Raw genomic sequence first — 16,058 nt, 5'->3', positions numbered from 1 at the left:
TAAGAACATTAATTTATTGAGCCCTATGTACCAGGCGCTGTCGACGACTTTGCATGGATTACCACCCGATGAAGTATGTACTCGTATCCCCATTTTACAGACAGGAGACTGAAACCTGGAGAGCCAAGTTCACTCAGCCACTAAGTGGTAGGGGAGGAACCCGGGCTAACTGCTATGCTATACAGCTTGCTGAAAGAGCTACGAAAAACAAGAATTATTATCAAAGTGCGGTTGGAAGCAAAGCACTTCGGTCATCTGTGAGGCAATATGAAAATGCTCCCGCGAAGGGCTGGCATCTAGACAAGGCGCCCGGACGAGGTGGGGCCGGGGCGGGAGGGCGCTGTCGCGCATACCAACACACGGAGAAGCGGTGGAGTCCCACTACCGGTCCCGCCAGCTCCAGGACCACCTCCTTCAGGGTCGCGCGCGGCCCCGGCCTCTCGGGGGCGGGACGAGGGGCCGCGCATGCGCCGGGCGCGGCGGGGCGAGGCGAGGCGGGGCGGGGCCGCGCGCTCTGAGAGCTGAATGTCCGGGCTGCGGGCGCTGCTGGGGCTCGGGCTGCTGGTTGCGGGCCCGCGCCTATCGCTCCTCAGAGTCCAGGCCGGCGCCTGTCGCGCGGGAACCACCTGGTGGGGGCCGCAGCGGCTGATCTCGGGTGGCCGCGGGGACTCAGAGGTCATGGCGAGCTCAGCAGTGAAGTACCTGAGGTTGGACGGGCACGTGCTCTCTGGGCGGGCACGCTGGGAGCGGGACTTGGGTGGAAGCCCACCTCCCCCCCCAGGGGCGGGACCTGGGCCGCGCCGCCTGCGCGACGGAACACCTGAGGGAAGGGGACTCAGGCTGTGGGTTTCCTCAGCCAGGAGGAGGCCCAGGCCGTGGACCAGGAGCTGTTTAACGAGTACCAGTTCAGCGTGGATCAACTTATGGAGCTGGCCGGGCTGAGCTGTGCCACAGCCATTGCCAAGGTCAGTGGCACAACTCTCCACCTAAGGGGCAGTCACTGTGCAAGCCACCTGGCCTAGGCACAATGAAGTGGGAGGGACGGCCAGGCCGAGACTGGGCTGTCACTGCCCGAAGCCCTTCTGAATCCCCTTTGACTCTGCCTTCAGGCATATCCCCCCACGTCCTTGTCCAGGAGCCCCCCTACTGTCCTGGTCATCTGTGGCCCCGGGAATAACGGAGGAGATGGCCTGGTCTGTGCTCGACACCTCAAACTCTTTGTGAGTACGTGGGGAAGGGCTGTCGGGGAGAGTATGAGGTTTCCAGGACCTGGGCTTGAATCACCCCTTTCCTTTCCTCATAGGGCTACCAGCCAACCATCTATTATCCTAAAAGGCCTAACAAGCCACTCTTCACTGCACTGGTGACCCAGTGCCAGAAAATGGACATCCCTTTCCTTGGTGAAATGCCCCCAGAGGTAGGTGGTTCCAGTTCACTGCCCTCCTCAATACTGCTGCCTGTGTTCTGCTCTTCCCTCACCTTTCCAGACTGAGCTCATTTGCTTATCTTCCTCTCTAGAGGATCAACTCTTAGAGGGCAGGGATAGTGCCTGACACAGAAGATGCCTAAAGCATGCTATCTGAATGGAAGTGGTGTAAGAGCCTTCTCCATAAGGCGTGCTCCATGAGTTCCCAACACTACCTTCTCTTCAGCTTCATTTCCCCTTCATTTCCCCTTGTCACTTTTTTAAAAAATTAATTCATTCATTTATTTTTGGCTGCATTGGGTCTCCGTTGCCGTGCGCGGGCTTTCTCTAGTTGCGGTGAGCGGGGGCTGCTCTGTGTTGCAGTGTGCGGGCTTCTCGTTGCAGAGCATGGGTTCTAGGCGCGCGGGCTTCAGTAGTTGTGGCTCGTGGACTCTAGAGCGCAGGCTCAGTAGTTGTGGGGCACGGGCTTAGTTGCTCCACAGCATGTGGGATCTTCCCGGACCAGGGCTCGAACCCGTGTCCCCTGCATTGGCAGGCGGATTCTTAACCACTGCGCCACCAGGGAAGCCCCACTCCTCTAACTCTGCAGCCAGTTCCTCTTCGCCTAGCTTGCAGTAAACACATCATCTGCATCTCTTGGGAGCTGAGGTGACTGCCTCATCCTAAACCCTTTCTTCAGATGCTTCAGATCTTGGATTTAGGAGTGGAAAACTTGAGAACTTCTTTTTAAAATTCCTTAACACATTTTACAGATGAGACTGAGATGCAAGAGAAGGGAAGTGATTTGTGCAAAGTCACAGAACCAGATCATGGCAGAGCCAAGACCAGAACCTGTCCCTCCTGACTCCAAGTCTCAGGCTGTCCTACACTGTAGCCTCCCCAATGGTTGGCAGGCACTCAGAACAGAAAATGTGACTGGACTCAGCTTGGCCTCAATCAGTGACCCACTTGCACTTAACTCTAGGCCTCAGAGTGCCATCTGAACGAGATAAAATTATATTTGTAAAAAAAAAAAAAATTATATTTGTGCCTATGTGAATGGTCTGTGGGTACAAAGGACAGCCCTCTCCTGTTAAGGGTTCTTTGTGCAGCTGCCGGCTCTGACATCCTTTCCTTTTTGTGCTCTACCACAGCCCACGCTGATTGATGAACTATACGAGCTGGTGGTGGATGCCATCTTTGGCTTCAGCTTCAAGGGTGATGTTCGGGAGCCATTCCGCAGCATCCTGAGTGTCCTGAATGGACTCACTGTGCCCATTGCCAGCATCGACATTCCCTCAGGTGCTGGGTCCAAGGAGGTTGGGGGGATTGGGGCCCTGCCCTGCCTTGAGGTAGGTACTAGGAGTCCTGGTTCTTGACTCAAGGTTCAGACCAAGTATAGAGGCGCATACCACAGCCAGAGTAGGGCTGGGGAGCAAAGTTCAGGAATGCCCTTGACAGTGACTGTCAGAGACCACAGCCCAGGAGTACATGGACACGATTTCCTCAGGTGGGGACCCAGGGGGCTTCCCACTCTTTTAGGACTAGAGTAGAGCAAGGTGTGGAAGGGGACTGGACATCTGGTCTTTTCCGCTCTTTCTGAATACCACCTTCTTTTCAGGATGGGATGTGGAGAAGGGAAACTCTGGAGGGATCCAGCCAGACTTGCTCATCTCCCTGACAGCACCCAAAAAGTCTGCAAGCCAGTTTACTGGTCGCTACCACTACCTGGGGGGTCGTTTCGTGCCTCCTGCTCTGGAAAAGAAGTACCAGCTGAACCTGCCACCCTACCCTGACACCGAGTGTGTCTATCGTCTGCAGTGAGGGAAGGCGGGCGGGCATTCTTCCCAATAGATTTAGTTCCTCTCTCCCAGAACTGTGGAGTCCTGGGAGCTCTTCTGGCAATAAAGGTTAAGAGATGGCAGGAGCCAGAGAGCAACACTGGAGATGTGGTGCCCTCTCTCTGGGGGAACAATATGCAAGAGGGGTTGCTATGACATTTGGGGGCAATGACAATTCACTTTCAGATGCTAAAAAAGGCTCCCAAGTGAGGTGTGCTGTCCTTTACACACACATAATTCTTATCAGGGATGCAGACAGGGAGCTGGGTGAGGTTCTCTGAACTTTCTCATTCCACTTACCAGCACAGCCAGACTACAGGAAGTTAACAGAAGGAATTTCTTCAGAGGCCTCCAAGGAAACTAACTTGTATTCAGGACCTTCTCAGGCTGAGAATGGAGATGATGGTCAGGACTTATATATAGGCTTGGAGACCAAGCTGATGTTTATTCAATTTGGTATAGTTAGAAACTGGCAACCTATGGGCTGAATTTGCATGTCTTTCTTAGCCTTCACAAAATTAAAAAATCAGTACATTTTCCATAGGTCTACATTTTCAACTTCTTTTAGCCAAGATGCCCCTTCAGAGGCTGTCTGCATTCCCGTTCCCATAGCCCCCAGCATCCTTGTCCCTTAGCTGCCCGGGCCTTGCAGGTGCTTGAGTTCAGCCTCTCTGGGTTAGATGCTGTAAGGGGGAATGTGCCTGCTCCCTCAAGTCAGACACGGCACTACCGCTCTCCTCTCAGCGGACTACTGTTCCAGAGCTGTTTCCTCCTTGGGAGGGACTCCTCACTGAGAGGGTACACAAGACCTGCAAGACCTGCACCAACTCAGGTCCCTGAGGCTTCAGCTCCTGAAGAGGAATCGATCGGGCTGCATCTTGACCTGGCCTTCAGTTTCTCTTCTTCTGTTTCTTCTTTTTTGCTCTCTGGTCAGTGTGGACTCCAGGTCTTTCCTCCTCTGATTGCTTCTGCCTCTTCTTACCTTTGCCACTTGAGCCCGTGTATGCCTTGCTCTCTGCTGTCCTAGCCCTGCCACCTTCCTCCTCTCCTTCATCCCCTACATGCAAGACGTCCTCCTCCTCCTGATGCCGCTGTCTTTTCTTCTTGCTTCTCCTACTTTTCCGATCACTGCATGATCTGCTTTCTGCTTCTCTGGTCCCACCATCTACAACAGCCTCCTCCATGTTCAAGTCTTCTTCCTCACGCTGCCTCCTCTTCTTCTTCCTTTTCCTGAGGGACTGATCAGTTTGTTCTCTGTTTTTCAATTCCCCAAGCCCACTTGTTCCTGTGGTCTCTTCCTCCTCACGCCTTACAGCTGTTCCCTCTCTCGCATCTGTGACACTTTCTTCTTGATGCCGCCTTTTCTTCTTCTTGCTTTTCCTGACACTCTGGTCAGTGTGTTCTGGGTACTCTTCTGCATTCCTTTCAGTTGCCGTGGCCTCTTCCTCCTCTTCCTGCTTCCTTTTCTTTTTCTTTTTTTGTGGGGGCTTGCTCTCAGACTGCAGTTGAGGGACCCCAGGGTCCTGGCCTTTGAGACGAGCCAGGAAGGCCTGCTCCTGGGCCTCTAACCGAGCAAGCTTAGCCTTCATCGTGATCCCAAGACGGGCAGCCCTGAAATAGATGGGGCCCAAGTCAGAGGGAGGGTATTGGGGAAAATAGGCCTAATCTCTGAGACTGCAGGGAAAGTTCATAAGGGAGGAGCTGCTTGTCTTCAGGCAGCTTCAGAAATGGGCAGAGAATAGGAATCACTTTCTCTGGGGTGAAAAGAGTGGCACAGGGGTGGGCTTGTGATGGGGAGAAAAGAAGGGAGCCCAAGAAGCTAACCGCTACTTACTTGTGTGCTGTTCGCCCCTCACAGGCTTGGAGCATCATCTCATCAGTCAGACTGTTGGGGAAGGGCAGGAATCAGGAGTTACAAACAGATCTGGTGGAAAGGCTTGACCTCTCCTCCCCTCTAAAACATTCCTTCAGCACTGAGTCCCTATTCAGGACCTGGCACTTTTCTAGGTGTAGGGGACACAAAGATGAGCACAACACATTTCCACCCTGATGAAGCCCACAGTCAAGCATTACACTTGGTCCTTTCTTTTGAGATTGGAAGGCATCTCCTCCCACATGCCCCTGGCACTAAAAAGAAGTCTCACATCTTTGGAGGCTTGGACCCCTGGCTGTCGTCATCACTGCAGCTTTCCAAGTCCTTGTCTGGCTTCTCCCCACTTGAAGTCAGTGTGGCCGTCTAGAAGGAGGAATCATGGGGGTGGACAAGGCCCACTCAGCACCACCACCATTGCTCTTCCCTCCTGGAAAGGGAAGAGCAGTGGTGCCACTGCCACCCTGAACAGCCACTGGCACAAATCTGTCAGCCCCCAACATCGCTCCTTGCAGCCCCACACGAGATGTGCCAAACTGCATACATCAACTTGGGCAGGAGGTGGGCTGCAGTTGGGGGCGGGTGGGGTGGGGGCAGTCCTGGCCTCCCTGGCTCACAGCCAGCTAGTGGGCAGAACAGGAAGGGAGGAAGAAGTGCTCTGGGTCATCAGGTCTTCACAGTGGGACAAGTGCCCCCTGGCGGTCATCCCATGGTGCCAGTAATGTACAATAAAGATGCTACTTTTCATGCCCCCTCCCCCTATACCTATGCACAGTACTTTAACCAGGTTAAGAACCTACTTTGGGCTAAGAGGTTGGGGATAGAGTGGAATAAGGACGAGATGGTTCCAGCCCAGATGGAATCTACATGGTTGGAGGGTAAAGGAATATGGCAGAACATAGAAAATGATGATGAAAGTGTTGTCTGTGCTAGAGGAAGGGTACCCTACTCAGGCTTCAGGGCTTGGGGAATAGTTTCTACAAGGAGCTGAGCCCTGGAAGACAAGAAAAAGGTCAGCAGGTAAAGGGGCAAAGGAAGCAGAATGTCCCAGGCAGAGGGAACAGCATGTGCAAAAACTTGAAAGTGAAAAAACATGGTACCTTGAAAAGATTCAGATTCCATCTGGCTAAAGTGTAGAGGTCCTGAGAGGTGGCGAGAGACAGGCTAAGAAAGAAGGCAGGGACAAGGCATGAAGGGCCATGTGAGCCAGTCTGACACATCTGGACTGTGTCATCCGAGGTCAAGGAGGAGGCAGTGACAGAATGAAATCTGTGTTTTTCAGAGAACACTGGATCCTTTGTGGAGGATGAACTAATCGCGGTGGGGATTGAGACTAGAGTGAGGAGTCTAGTTATGAGGCTGTGAAAGAAATGAGGCAGGAGAGGATGATGGTCTGAACTGGGGCAGAAGATGGCCACAGAGATGAATGGGAAGGATTTGCTAGATAATACATAGAGCCCTTAAGGACATAATAGAGGATCGTTAAATGTTAGCTCCCTTCTGTTGGCGGGCTAGAAAAGGGGGGTCTGAACACCTGGGTTCTAGTCCTGTCTGCCATTACTAGCCAACTGTGGGCTCTTCAGCGAGCCACTTTCCCCCCTTTTGGCCACATCTGCAAAATAAGGACAATGGGTCAGATGATCCCGCAGGTCTCCTCCGACTTTTAAGTCCTCTGAATTAGACATCCCCTCCCTGCTCTGACAGCTCCTGACTGTGCCCCACCCCCCACTCCCCGTTGCTGCCCCCTCAGCAGATGGCAGGGATCCATTCAACCTGAAGATTTCAATTCTTGCTGAGGGTCTGGGCAGTCTAGGTAAGCAACAGCGAGGTTGGTCACAGGATCCCACTGTTAGGACAGTCCTGAGAATAGGTAGGGCATACAAGGCAATTGTTCAGGCCCCAGGGGAGACCAGGGAAGGAAAAAAGGATGGGCCCTCTCACCCCCAGCCTCTAATACCTTCACAAACTTCTGATACAGCAAGTTGGGCTTGGAAGGATCATGACGGGTGGTCTCCTTAGACAGGCACCTTATCTGTACACCATCCTGTGGGGGAGTTATCCGTGAGTGGGTGACATGCCATGTCTCCCTCACCCCCACATGTCCCAGGCCCTCATGGTTCATGTGCCTACTATTAGAGCTTATACCTGCCCAGTTTTCACTACCAAGCTGGCCGCAGTCTTGTTGAAGAGATCATTCCACCAGTGGTTTGTGAACTCTTCGGCAGGGTCGTGTCCCACCTGCCAGAGGAAGCAGTGTGAACTCGGGACCCGTCATTCCCCTTCCTCCCCCTATCCTCAAGGCCCCCCTGTCCCATCCACACTGACCTCCCTCAGCCTGCCCAGTCTTACCCCATGAGTGTCCTGCTTCAGCGTTACCCTGAGGGCCTGGGTGATGCCATTCTCCTTCCGGCCCAGGCCTTTGCCTGCAAACACAGTGAATGATTTGGCTTATTCCACTCCTGCCCCAAGCCCTCACAAGGCACACCCAGCACATGCCACTCCTTGCCATTCCACATACCTAACTTTGGGCATGCTCCGTCCATCTTGGAAGCCCTCCCAGTTGCACTCTTTCTAGCACCTCTCCATGCAGTCCTCCCATCTTTGAGCCCAAACTATCTTTCCTTCGTAATTCTCTCAGGACAGAAGTCGTGTCTCTTCCTCCCCCTCCCAGTCCTCCGAACCACTTCTTTCTCACTATCCACCATCATATTTCTTCCCTTCTTCCCTTTTCTGGAAATGTCAGCAATTTTCTTCTGCAAATTTCCCTTTAAACTAACTTTCCTCCTTCAGTTGAATGGACTACATAGGGGTTAATCCAGGATGATGCCTCTTCCCTGGGCAGAGGGTAGTGAGGGAGTTGGGGGGATGTGAAAAGGGCTCCATGGGAATCACCTCGAGTCCATCCATGCTTTAGCAGCTGCTCCTCAGCAAACTTCATCCCACGACTCTTGACCTCTGGGGTGACGCTCATGGTGAGAAAAGAGTCACTGTCCTCAGGCCCTCACCAGAGAAGAGAAGGGGTCACTATCTTCCCTTTAAGAGGAAAAAAAAGAAAGTGCCCAAATCATCCATCAAATCCATCCTGCCTGCTCCTGTAAGAATTCTCCCCTGAAGCTGGAGCAGAGACAGAGGAAAGCGGCCTGGTGCCTGGGGAGCTCCCTGTCCGACCACTGAGAGGTCAATGTCAACATGATGAAGGCCAAGGAAACCTGGTATTAATAATAACACCCAAATGTATGGAGAACTCCCTACATGCCAGGCTGTGCTAAGATTTTACATGGATCATTTTGCGTACTCTTCCCAGCCCGGGAAGATTTCCTGAACTTTACATTCAGGAAAGTATTATATCCCTGTTTTACAAATGAGGAAACTAAAGCCTAGAGAGGTTAGGTGACTTGCTCAAGGTCACACAGCTGATACATACTGAACTCAAACCCAGGCAGCTTGTCTGCAGAGTCCCCACTCTTTACCACTACCTGATAACATCTCCCACGATTTATTACCACGTAAAAACAAAGCAAGGAGGTGCTTGTTAACCTGACAACAGTACTTAACAGGGCCCATATCCTATACCTGTGCCCCAGCATTTACACTGTCCTCTCAATGTGAAGGCTACATGCCTCTTCCCCACTGTCTTTCAGTGTTGTTGGAGCACCCCTTTTGAAACTGTCCAGCTTAGGAAGGGCGCTCTTATTGAGCATTTAAAGCGTAACAGAGGGGTTACACATATTGCTATACTGTCTCATTTAATCCTGACAGTCCTGTGAGATACACCTTATCCTTATTTTACAAAGGGTTTTTTGCCTGGGGTTACACAGCTGTTAAGAGATGGAGCTGGAATATGAGCTCAGGTTGCCTGACTCCACAGTGGCCCACTTTCTATCACATTCCCAACTACAGTCATCCCTCAGTATCAGCGGGGAATTTGTTCCAGGACCTGCTGTGGATAGCAAAACCCATGGATGCTCAAGTCCCATACTTAGCCTTCCGCATCCCAGGATTCAACTAACCACTGATTATGTAGTACTGTACTATTTATTGAAAAAAATCCACATGTAAGTGGACCCATGCAGTTCAAATCTGTGTTGTTTGTCACAGCTGTAGTTGCATTTGTTTAGAGTTGTTCAGGTGTTCCTCATTTTGGACTCCACAATGGCACTGTCCAACTTATATACCAAATTTGCCTCCGAAACGGTTAAGATGGCTTATTACACAAGACGTTCAAAACTAAGACTATCACTGCTGACTTGAGTCACTAAAGTTAACTTGTACTAAGATCATTTATTACAGGCATTGCAGACCATTTTAAAGGCTGATTAATGGCACTCCTGGAGTAGCCCTCTGGCCTCCCCAAGTGACAACTCCAAAGGCTAAAACTTTCAGTTGTGTTTAAGAATGTCTAGTGAGTATGCTAATAAAAAAAAAAAAGTCAGACACATCAAGTCACCCCTCCTAAACATTACATATTAGGCTTAACAACGATGACCAGTCTGGCTAGGTATGAAGAGTAGCAAATTTAGGATGAATCACACTTCTGTTCACATTTCTACTGTGAAGGATGATTATTTGAAAACCTAACTGACACCTTGAGAGTCCCAACAGAAAAGCACTGAGTGAAGAAATGGCCCTATCTTGCTTCTTGATAATGCAACAGAAGTAAAATTCAAACACTGAGGCCTTTGAGGCCACCTCAAACCTCTGCTTCTTCTCACAAGTTATTTCTAATCTACTAGCCCCCAGATTTCAATTACAACAACAACCAACACATGCATTTACTCAATGCCAGCCTGCTGCTAATTGCTGAACACAAATTATCTCATTTAATCCTCCCAACAACCCTATTAGGAGTTGTTGGGGTTTTTTTTTTTTTGTAATTGACAAATGGCCCTGAGAAGTTTAGTTACTTGTCCAAATCAAACAGCTGGCAAGTAGCGGATCCAGGATCTCAGGCATTCCGGAACTGGTGTTCTTAATCACTACATCGCTCAATCTCATAGACGTCTGTACTTTACGCTGTAAAACCTACCATTGCCTGTCCCTTGTCGCAGTAATTCGAAACTATACGCCCTGGTTTTATTACCCAACCCTGGTGTACTTAATGCAACTCCAAGAATCGAGAATGCGTTCAGTCGTCATTCGTTGAACTGAGTGACACAGATGGTAATTGCTTTAACCGACCTAGAATGGATAACTAGACAGAAGCAACTAGATCCCAGGCTGTGCGCCGCAGTCTTTATAAACTTATAGCACATTTTCAGGAACTGTTTTCTTTCCAGTCAACCTGAGTTTTCTGGAGAAGGGGCCCTGGGCCACCTTTCTTACAGCGATTCCAAAGAACCGGCAACCCTTTCCCTAGGCCTCCTTCCTCTTGAGGTCTAAACTCCAGCCCTCCTCCCGCAGTTTCACTTGGGTAAAACTACTCTCCTGCTCTCACATTTGCTCCTGAGCCCGGGCTCTGACAGCCACCGTTCGGGGTACTGTAGGCTCTTACCGTTAGTGTAAGGTCCTCTCCGCAGAAACATGCGCCAGACGTGATCTGTGCGCCGCCATCTTCCCGGAAGTGCCGTTTCGGTCGTTCTAGGCTGTCGAAACCATAGAGACGCACGCCGGAACCGAACTCTCGGTCGTCCCCGGAGGAACTGCGTTGTGCACGTTTCAGAAGATCCGGAAAGTGTTCTATTTTCTTCCTCCCTGCAGGTCTGAACGGCCGTGGGAGTTCAGTCCTATCCGGCTGTATTGGGATGCCGAGAACAGCTTTGGGTCCGACACTGACTAGTTCCAGGCACAAACATGAGGAAGGAAAACTTTAGGGGAAACCATCGAGAGTGGCCTGAGAGATTCGTGGAGGCAGAGAAGGAGGTAGCATCTCTGAGGTGATTTGCGGGGATGAATACTCAGCCTGCAGGGACAGTTATTTATAAAATCCTAGAGATGAGAGGTTTCAGTAGGTTCATCAAACACTTTTTTTTTTTTCTTTTTTTTTGCGGTACGCGGGCCTCTCACTCTTGTAGCCTCTCCCGTTGCGGAGCACAGGCTCCAGACGCGCAGGCTCAGCGGCCATGGCTCACGGGCCCAGCCGCTCCGCGGCATGTGGGATCCTCCCGGACCGGGGCACGAACCCGTGTCCCCTGCATCGGCAGGCGGACTCTCAACCACTGCGCCACCAGGGAAGCCCATCAAACACTTTTTGACTCACCACGCTGTGCCAAGACCTGCCCCTTCTGGTACTGGTGATACAAAGATGCATAAGAGAGAGCCCTGACTCCCTGACTTCGGGGTGCACCTAGTCTAGCCCAGGGAAAATCGGGACCTCGAGTGGGACTGGAGAGAGAGGAAGGATCCCGGAATCCATGCCAGGTTGAGGAGTTGGGACTTGCCTTTTAAGTATTAGGGTTCATTGAGCAGGGGAGGGAAAGAACATATTGCAAACAAATCAACAAGAGAGGCTGCACGTGCTCTCATCCCCACAAACTGTTCCTAGGCTTCACGGAGCCACCCAAGAACTAAAACCTGAAAAAAAAAAAAAAATCCCTTGTTTGCGTCCCTGTATCAGGATTTACGGTAACTTAGAGGCCGACCCACCCCCACCCCCACCCCCAAGGAACTTCAAAAAGGAAAACTGCTGTTTCATAGTAAAGTTTTGTCATAATTGCTCAGTATGTCATACTCCCTCATCCCCATATGATTTCTTTTTTTACATAAAATTAATTTTACTTTTACAATATGCTACCTGGGAAGGAAAAATAAAGGGGGAATTCCCTGGCGGTCCAGCGGTTAGGATTCCGAGCTTTCACTGCCAGGGGTCCGGTTCGATCCCTGGTCGGGGAACTAAGATGCAGCAAGCCAGAGCAGCGCGGCAAAAAAAAAAAAAAAAAGAGAGAGAGAGAGAAAATTCCATAGATAGGTCTTCAGTTTCCACCATTTTCCCACTCCATCTCCCCTATCTATCTATCTATCTATCTATCTAATATATTATACTGTGGGCATAAAAGAGGTTTGAAAACTCCTGAATAGGGCAACCTCAAGGGCCCTTTCCAGCCTACAATTTCTGTGTGGCATACTTTGCCAGCCACTCCAAAAACCTAATGGCCATAATTCCTTGACTCAAGATTCTTCCTCTGGCCTAGGACCTTGAACTCCTGTTCTGCCTGACTCACTCATTTGATAAACATTTATTAAGGGTCTTCTGTAGGCCAAGGGCTAGGGGTCCAGCCCTTGTCCTGTTGGACCTCACCGTCTTGTGGGAGTGTAACAAGTTACCAGGCATTTATTTATATGAGTGAGTGATGAGAGCTGTGGCAAGGTCAGGACACAGTGCCACAGGGGTAAGAGGAGAAGCCAGGGCCCCTGAGGGCTTCCTGAAGGAGTCTCTCCCAGCCTGTAAGCCTGTCCCTGGGGGCTATGTGGGACTGTAAAAGAAGAAATGGGCCTCCAGGAGTTCCAAGTTTCATGGGGTCTCACACTCCTCAAGAGTTGTGAGAAATAAAATCCATTGTAAGAACAAGAATACATGGCTATTATAAAGTGAGCTGAGGGTCTTTCTACGCCGCCATCTTGGCTGCTCTCAGTTCTGCATGCTGGGAAGTCCAAGATCAAGGGACTGGGACGATCACCTTCTGGTGAGGTCCCTCTTCCTGATTCATATCCGGCACTTTATTGCTGTGTTCTCTCGTGGGGGAAGGGGCCATGACTACTTATAAGGAAATAATCTAAAATGCAGACATAGCAAGATCAATAGAAATATTTATTACAGGAATATTTATAAAATGGAAAAATTGTAAAGAACCTAAATATCCCACAACAGGAGAATTGCTAAATAAATTATAGTGTAACCGTACAATGCACTAATATGTAGCTTTAAAAGGAGTCTTAACTTGGGGGAAATGTCTATGATATGATGGAAATGAAAAAAGCAGGTACAAACTGGTTTCTGCATAGTAAGAGGCCATCTATGTTAAAAATACATAGGCAGGGCTTCCCTGGTGGCGCAGTGGTTGAGAGTCCGCCTGCCGATGCAGAGGACACGGGTTCGTGCCCCGGTCCGGGAAGATCCCACATGCCGCGGAGCGGCTGGGCCCGTGAGCCATGGCCGCTGAGCCTGCGCGTCCGGAGCCTGTGCTCCGCGGCGGGAGAGGCCACAACAATGAGAGGCCTGCGTACCGCAAAAAAAAAAAAAAAAAAAAAAAAAATTCATAGGCAATGGCCTCAAAAGGAATAAAGCACTTAGGAATTTAACACAATATAACAGAAGAAGAGCAAGAGTTGTACACTGAAAATTACAAAATGTCATTGAAAGAAACTAAAGAAGAGCTACGTAAATGGAAAGATACATGTGTTCATGGGTTGGAAGAATTAAGAAGATCACAATATTCTCCAAATTGGTCTACAGATTCAACGCAATCTCTATCAAAATCCTAGCTGGCTTTTTTTGCATAAGTTGACAAGCTGATTTGGAAATTCAAATGGTAATGCAAGGAGTCCTTTTTCTCGAAAAAGAACAAAGTTGAATGACTAACACTTCTCAATTTCCAAACTTACCACAAAGCTATAGTAATCAAGACTGTGGTTCTGGCATAGGCTAGATATAAAATCAATAGAATAGAAATGAGAGTCCAGAAATAAACCCAGACATTTATGGGCAATTAATTTTCAACAAGAATGCCAAGACAATGCAATGAGGAGAGAATAGTCTATTCAACAAATTATGCTACGACAACTGGATAGGCACATGCAAAAACAAAAAAATGAAGTTGGACCCCTACCTCGCATCAAATGCAAAAATTAACTCAAGATGAATCAAAAACCTAAATGTAAGAGCAAAACCTCTAAAGCTCTTAAAAGAAAACATAGATGTAAACTTTCATAACCTTGGATTAAACAATAGTTTATTAGCTATGACTCCAAATGTACAAGCAAGCAAAGGAAAAAAACATAAATTGGGCTTCATCAAAATTAAAACGTTTGTGCTCCAAAGGACACCATCAAGAAGTAAAAAGAGGGACTTCCCCGGTGGCACAGTGCTTAAGAGTCTGCCTGCCAATGCAGAGGACACGGGTTTGAGCCCTGGTCTGGGAGGATCCCACATGCCACGGAGCAACTAAGCCTGTGCGCCACAACTACTGAGCCTGCGCTCTAGAGCCCAAGAGCCACAACTACTGAAGCCCGCGTGCCTAGAGCCCGTGCACCGAAACAAAGAAAAGCCACTACAATGAGAAGCTCGCGCACCGCAACGAAGAGTAGCCCCCGCTCGCCGCAACTAGAGAAAGCCCGTGTGCAGCAACGAAGACTCAACGCAGCCAAAGATAAATAAATAAATTTACTTTTTAAAAAAAGAAGTAAAAAGACAATTACAGAATGGAAGAAAATATTTGCAATCATATTTCTGGTAAGGTTCTAATATCCAAAAAATACATGAAGAACTCTTACAGGGACTTCCCTGGTGGTGCAGTGGTTAAGAATCCGCCTGCCAGGGCTTCCCTGGTGGCGCAGTGGTTGAGAGTCCGCCTGCCGATGCAGGGGACACGGGTTCGTGCCCCGGTCCGGGAAGATCCCACATGCCGCTCAGCGGCTGGGCCCATGAGCCATGGCTGCGGAGCAACGGGAGAGGCCACAACAGTGAGAGGCCCGCATACTGCCAAAAAAAAAAAAAGAAAAAAAAAGGAATCCGCCTGCCAATGCAGGGGACATGTGTTCAATCCCTGGTACGGTAAGATCCCACAGGCCGCAGAGCAACTAAGCCCATGCGCCACACCTGCTGAACCTGCGCTCTAGAGCCCGTGAGCCACAACTACTGAACAGGCGTGCCACAACTACTGAAGCCTGTACACCTAGAGCCCGTGCTCCGCAGCAAAAGCCACCACAATGAGAAGCCCACGCACCGCAACGAAGAGTAGCCCCCGTTCACCGCAGCTAGAGAAAGCCCTTGTGCAGCAACAAAGACCCAATGCAGCCAAATATAAATAAATAAATAAAATTTTAAAAAAGAACACTTACAACTCAATAATAAAAAGACAACACAGGGCTTCCCTTGTGGCGCAGTGGTTGGGAGTCCGCCTGCCGATGCAGGGGACACGGGTTCGTGCCCTGGTCCGGGAAGACCCACATGCCGCGGAGCGGCTGGGCCCGTGGGCCATGGCCGCTGAGCCTGTGCGTCCGGAGCCTGTGCTCCGCAACGGGAGAGGCCACAAGAGTGAGAGGCCCGCGTACTGAAAAAAAAAAAAAAGACAACACAATTTTAAAATGGGTAAAAGATTTGGATTGACATTTCTCCAAAGAAGATATACAAATGGCTAATAAGCACATGAAAAGATGCCCAACATCATTAGTCATCAGGGAAATGCAAGTGAAAACCACAATACAATATCATTTCACACCTTCTAGGATAACTATTATTTAAAAAATGAGCAATAACAAGTGTTGGTGAGGATGTGGAGAAATGAGAACCCTCATACATTGCTGGTGGGAAGGTAAAATAGTGCGGCTGCCTTGGAAAACAGTATGAAAAATTCCTCAGAAAGTTAAGCATAGAATTACTATATGAACCAACAATTCCACTCCTAGGTATATACCCAAGAGAACTGAAAATATATGTTTATACAAAAACTTGTACACAAAATTTCATAGAAGCACTATGTATAGTAATAGCTAAAACGTGGAACCAATCCAAGTGTCCATCAGCTAATGAATGGATAAACAAAACATGGTGGATCCACAATGGAATATGATTAGGTCATCAGAGGAAAGGTGGTGTCGATACATTCTACAACATGGATAAACTTTGAAAATATGTTAAGTGAAAGAAACCAGACACAAAAGGCCACATACTGTATGATTCTATTTACGTGCAATGTCCAGAGTAGGCAAATCCATTGACATAGTTCAGTTGGGAAGAGGAAAATGGAGAGTGGCTACTAATGGGTGGGTGGAGGGTTTCTTTTTGAGT

General features: G+C 49.4%; 2 protein-coding genes across 2 annotated transcripts; one reads left to right on the top strand and one right to left on the bottom strand.

The window, feature by feature from the left end:
- Nucleotides 1–510: 510 nt before the first annotated feature.
- NAXE (NAD(P)HX epimerase) lies at nucleotides 511–5,455 on the top strand. The gene is made up of 6 exons (XM_030841787.3): nucleotides 511–707; nucleotides 857–965; nucleotides 1,110–1,220; nucleotides 1,304–1,417; nucleotides 2,560–2,707; nucleotides 3,027–5,455. The coding sequence occupies exons 1-6, from the start codon at nucleotides 526–528 to the stop codon at nucleotides 3,227–3,229; spliced, it is 867 nt and encodes a 288-aa protein (XP_030697647.1). The 5' UTR covers nucleotides 511–525; the 3' UTR covers nucleotides 3,230–5,455.
- LOC115844556 (G patch domain-containing protein 4) lies at nucleotides 3,665–10,759 on the bottom strand. Its single transcript, XM_030841786.2, has 8 exons — nucleotides 10,608–10,759; nucleotides 8,009–8,149; nucleotides 7,466–7,539; nucleotides 7,262–7,354; nucleotides 7,074–7,160; nucleotides 5,391–5,482; nucleotides 5,081–5,131; nucleotides 3,665–4,857 (listed from the first exon to the last, which is right to left on the bottom strand). The coding sequence occupies exons 2-8, from the start codon at nucleotides 8,085–8,087 to the stop codon at nucleotides 4,137–4,139; spliced, it is 1,197 nt and encodes a 398-aa protein (XP_030697646.1). The 5' UTR covers nucleotides 8,088–8,149; nucleotides 10,608–10,759; the 3' UTR covers nucleotides 3,665–4,136.
- Between the last annotated feature and the right edge of the window lie 5,299 nt (nucleotides 10,760–16,058).

The sequence above is a fragment of the Globicephala melas genome, chromosome 1 (genome assembly GCF_963455315.2).
Source record: "Globicephala melas chromosome 1, mGloMel1.2, whole genome shotgun sequence".
Classification (NCBI taxonomy): domain Eukaryota; kingdom Metazoa; phylum Chordata; class Mammalia; order Artiodactyla; family Delphinidae; genus Globicephala; species Globicephala melas.
Note: the sequence above shows the minus strand (reverse complement) of the source record. Positions and strands in the feature narration are given on the sequence as shown.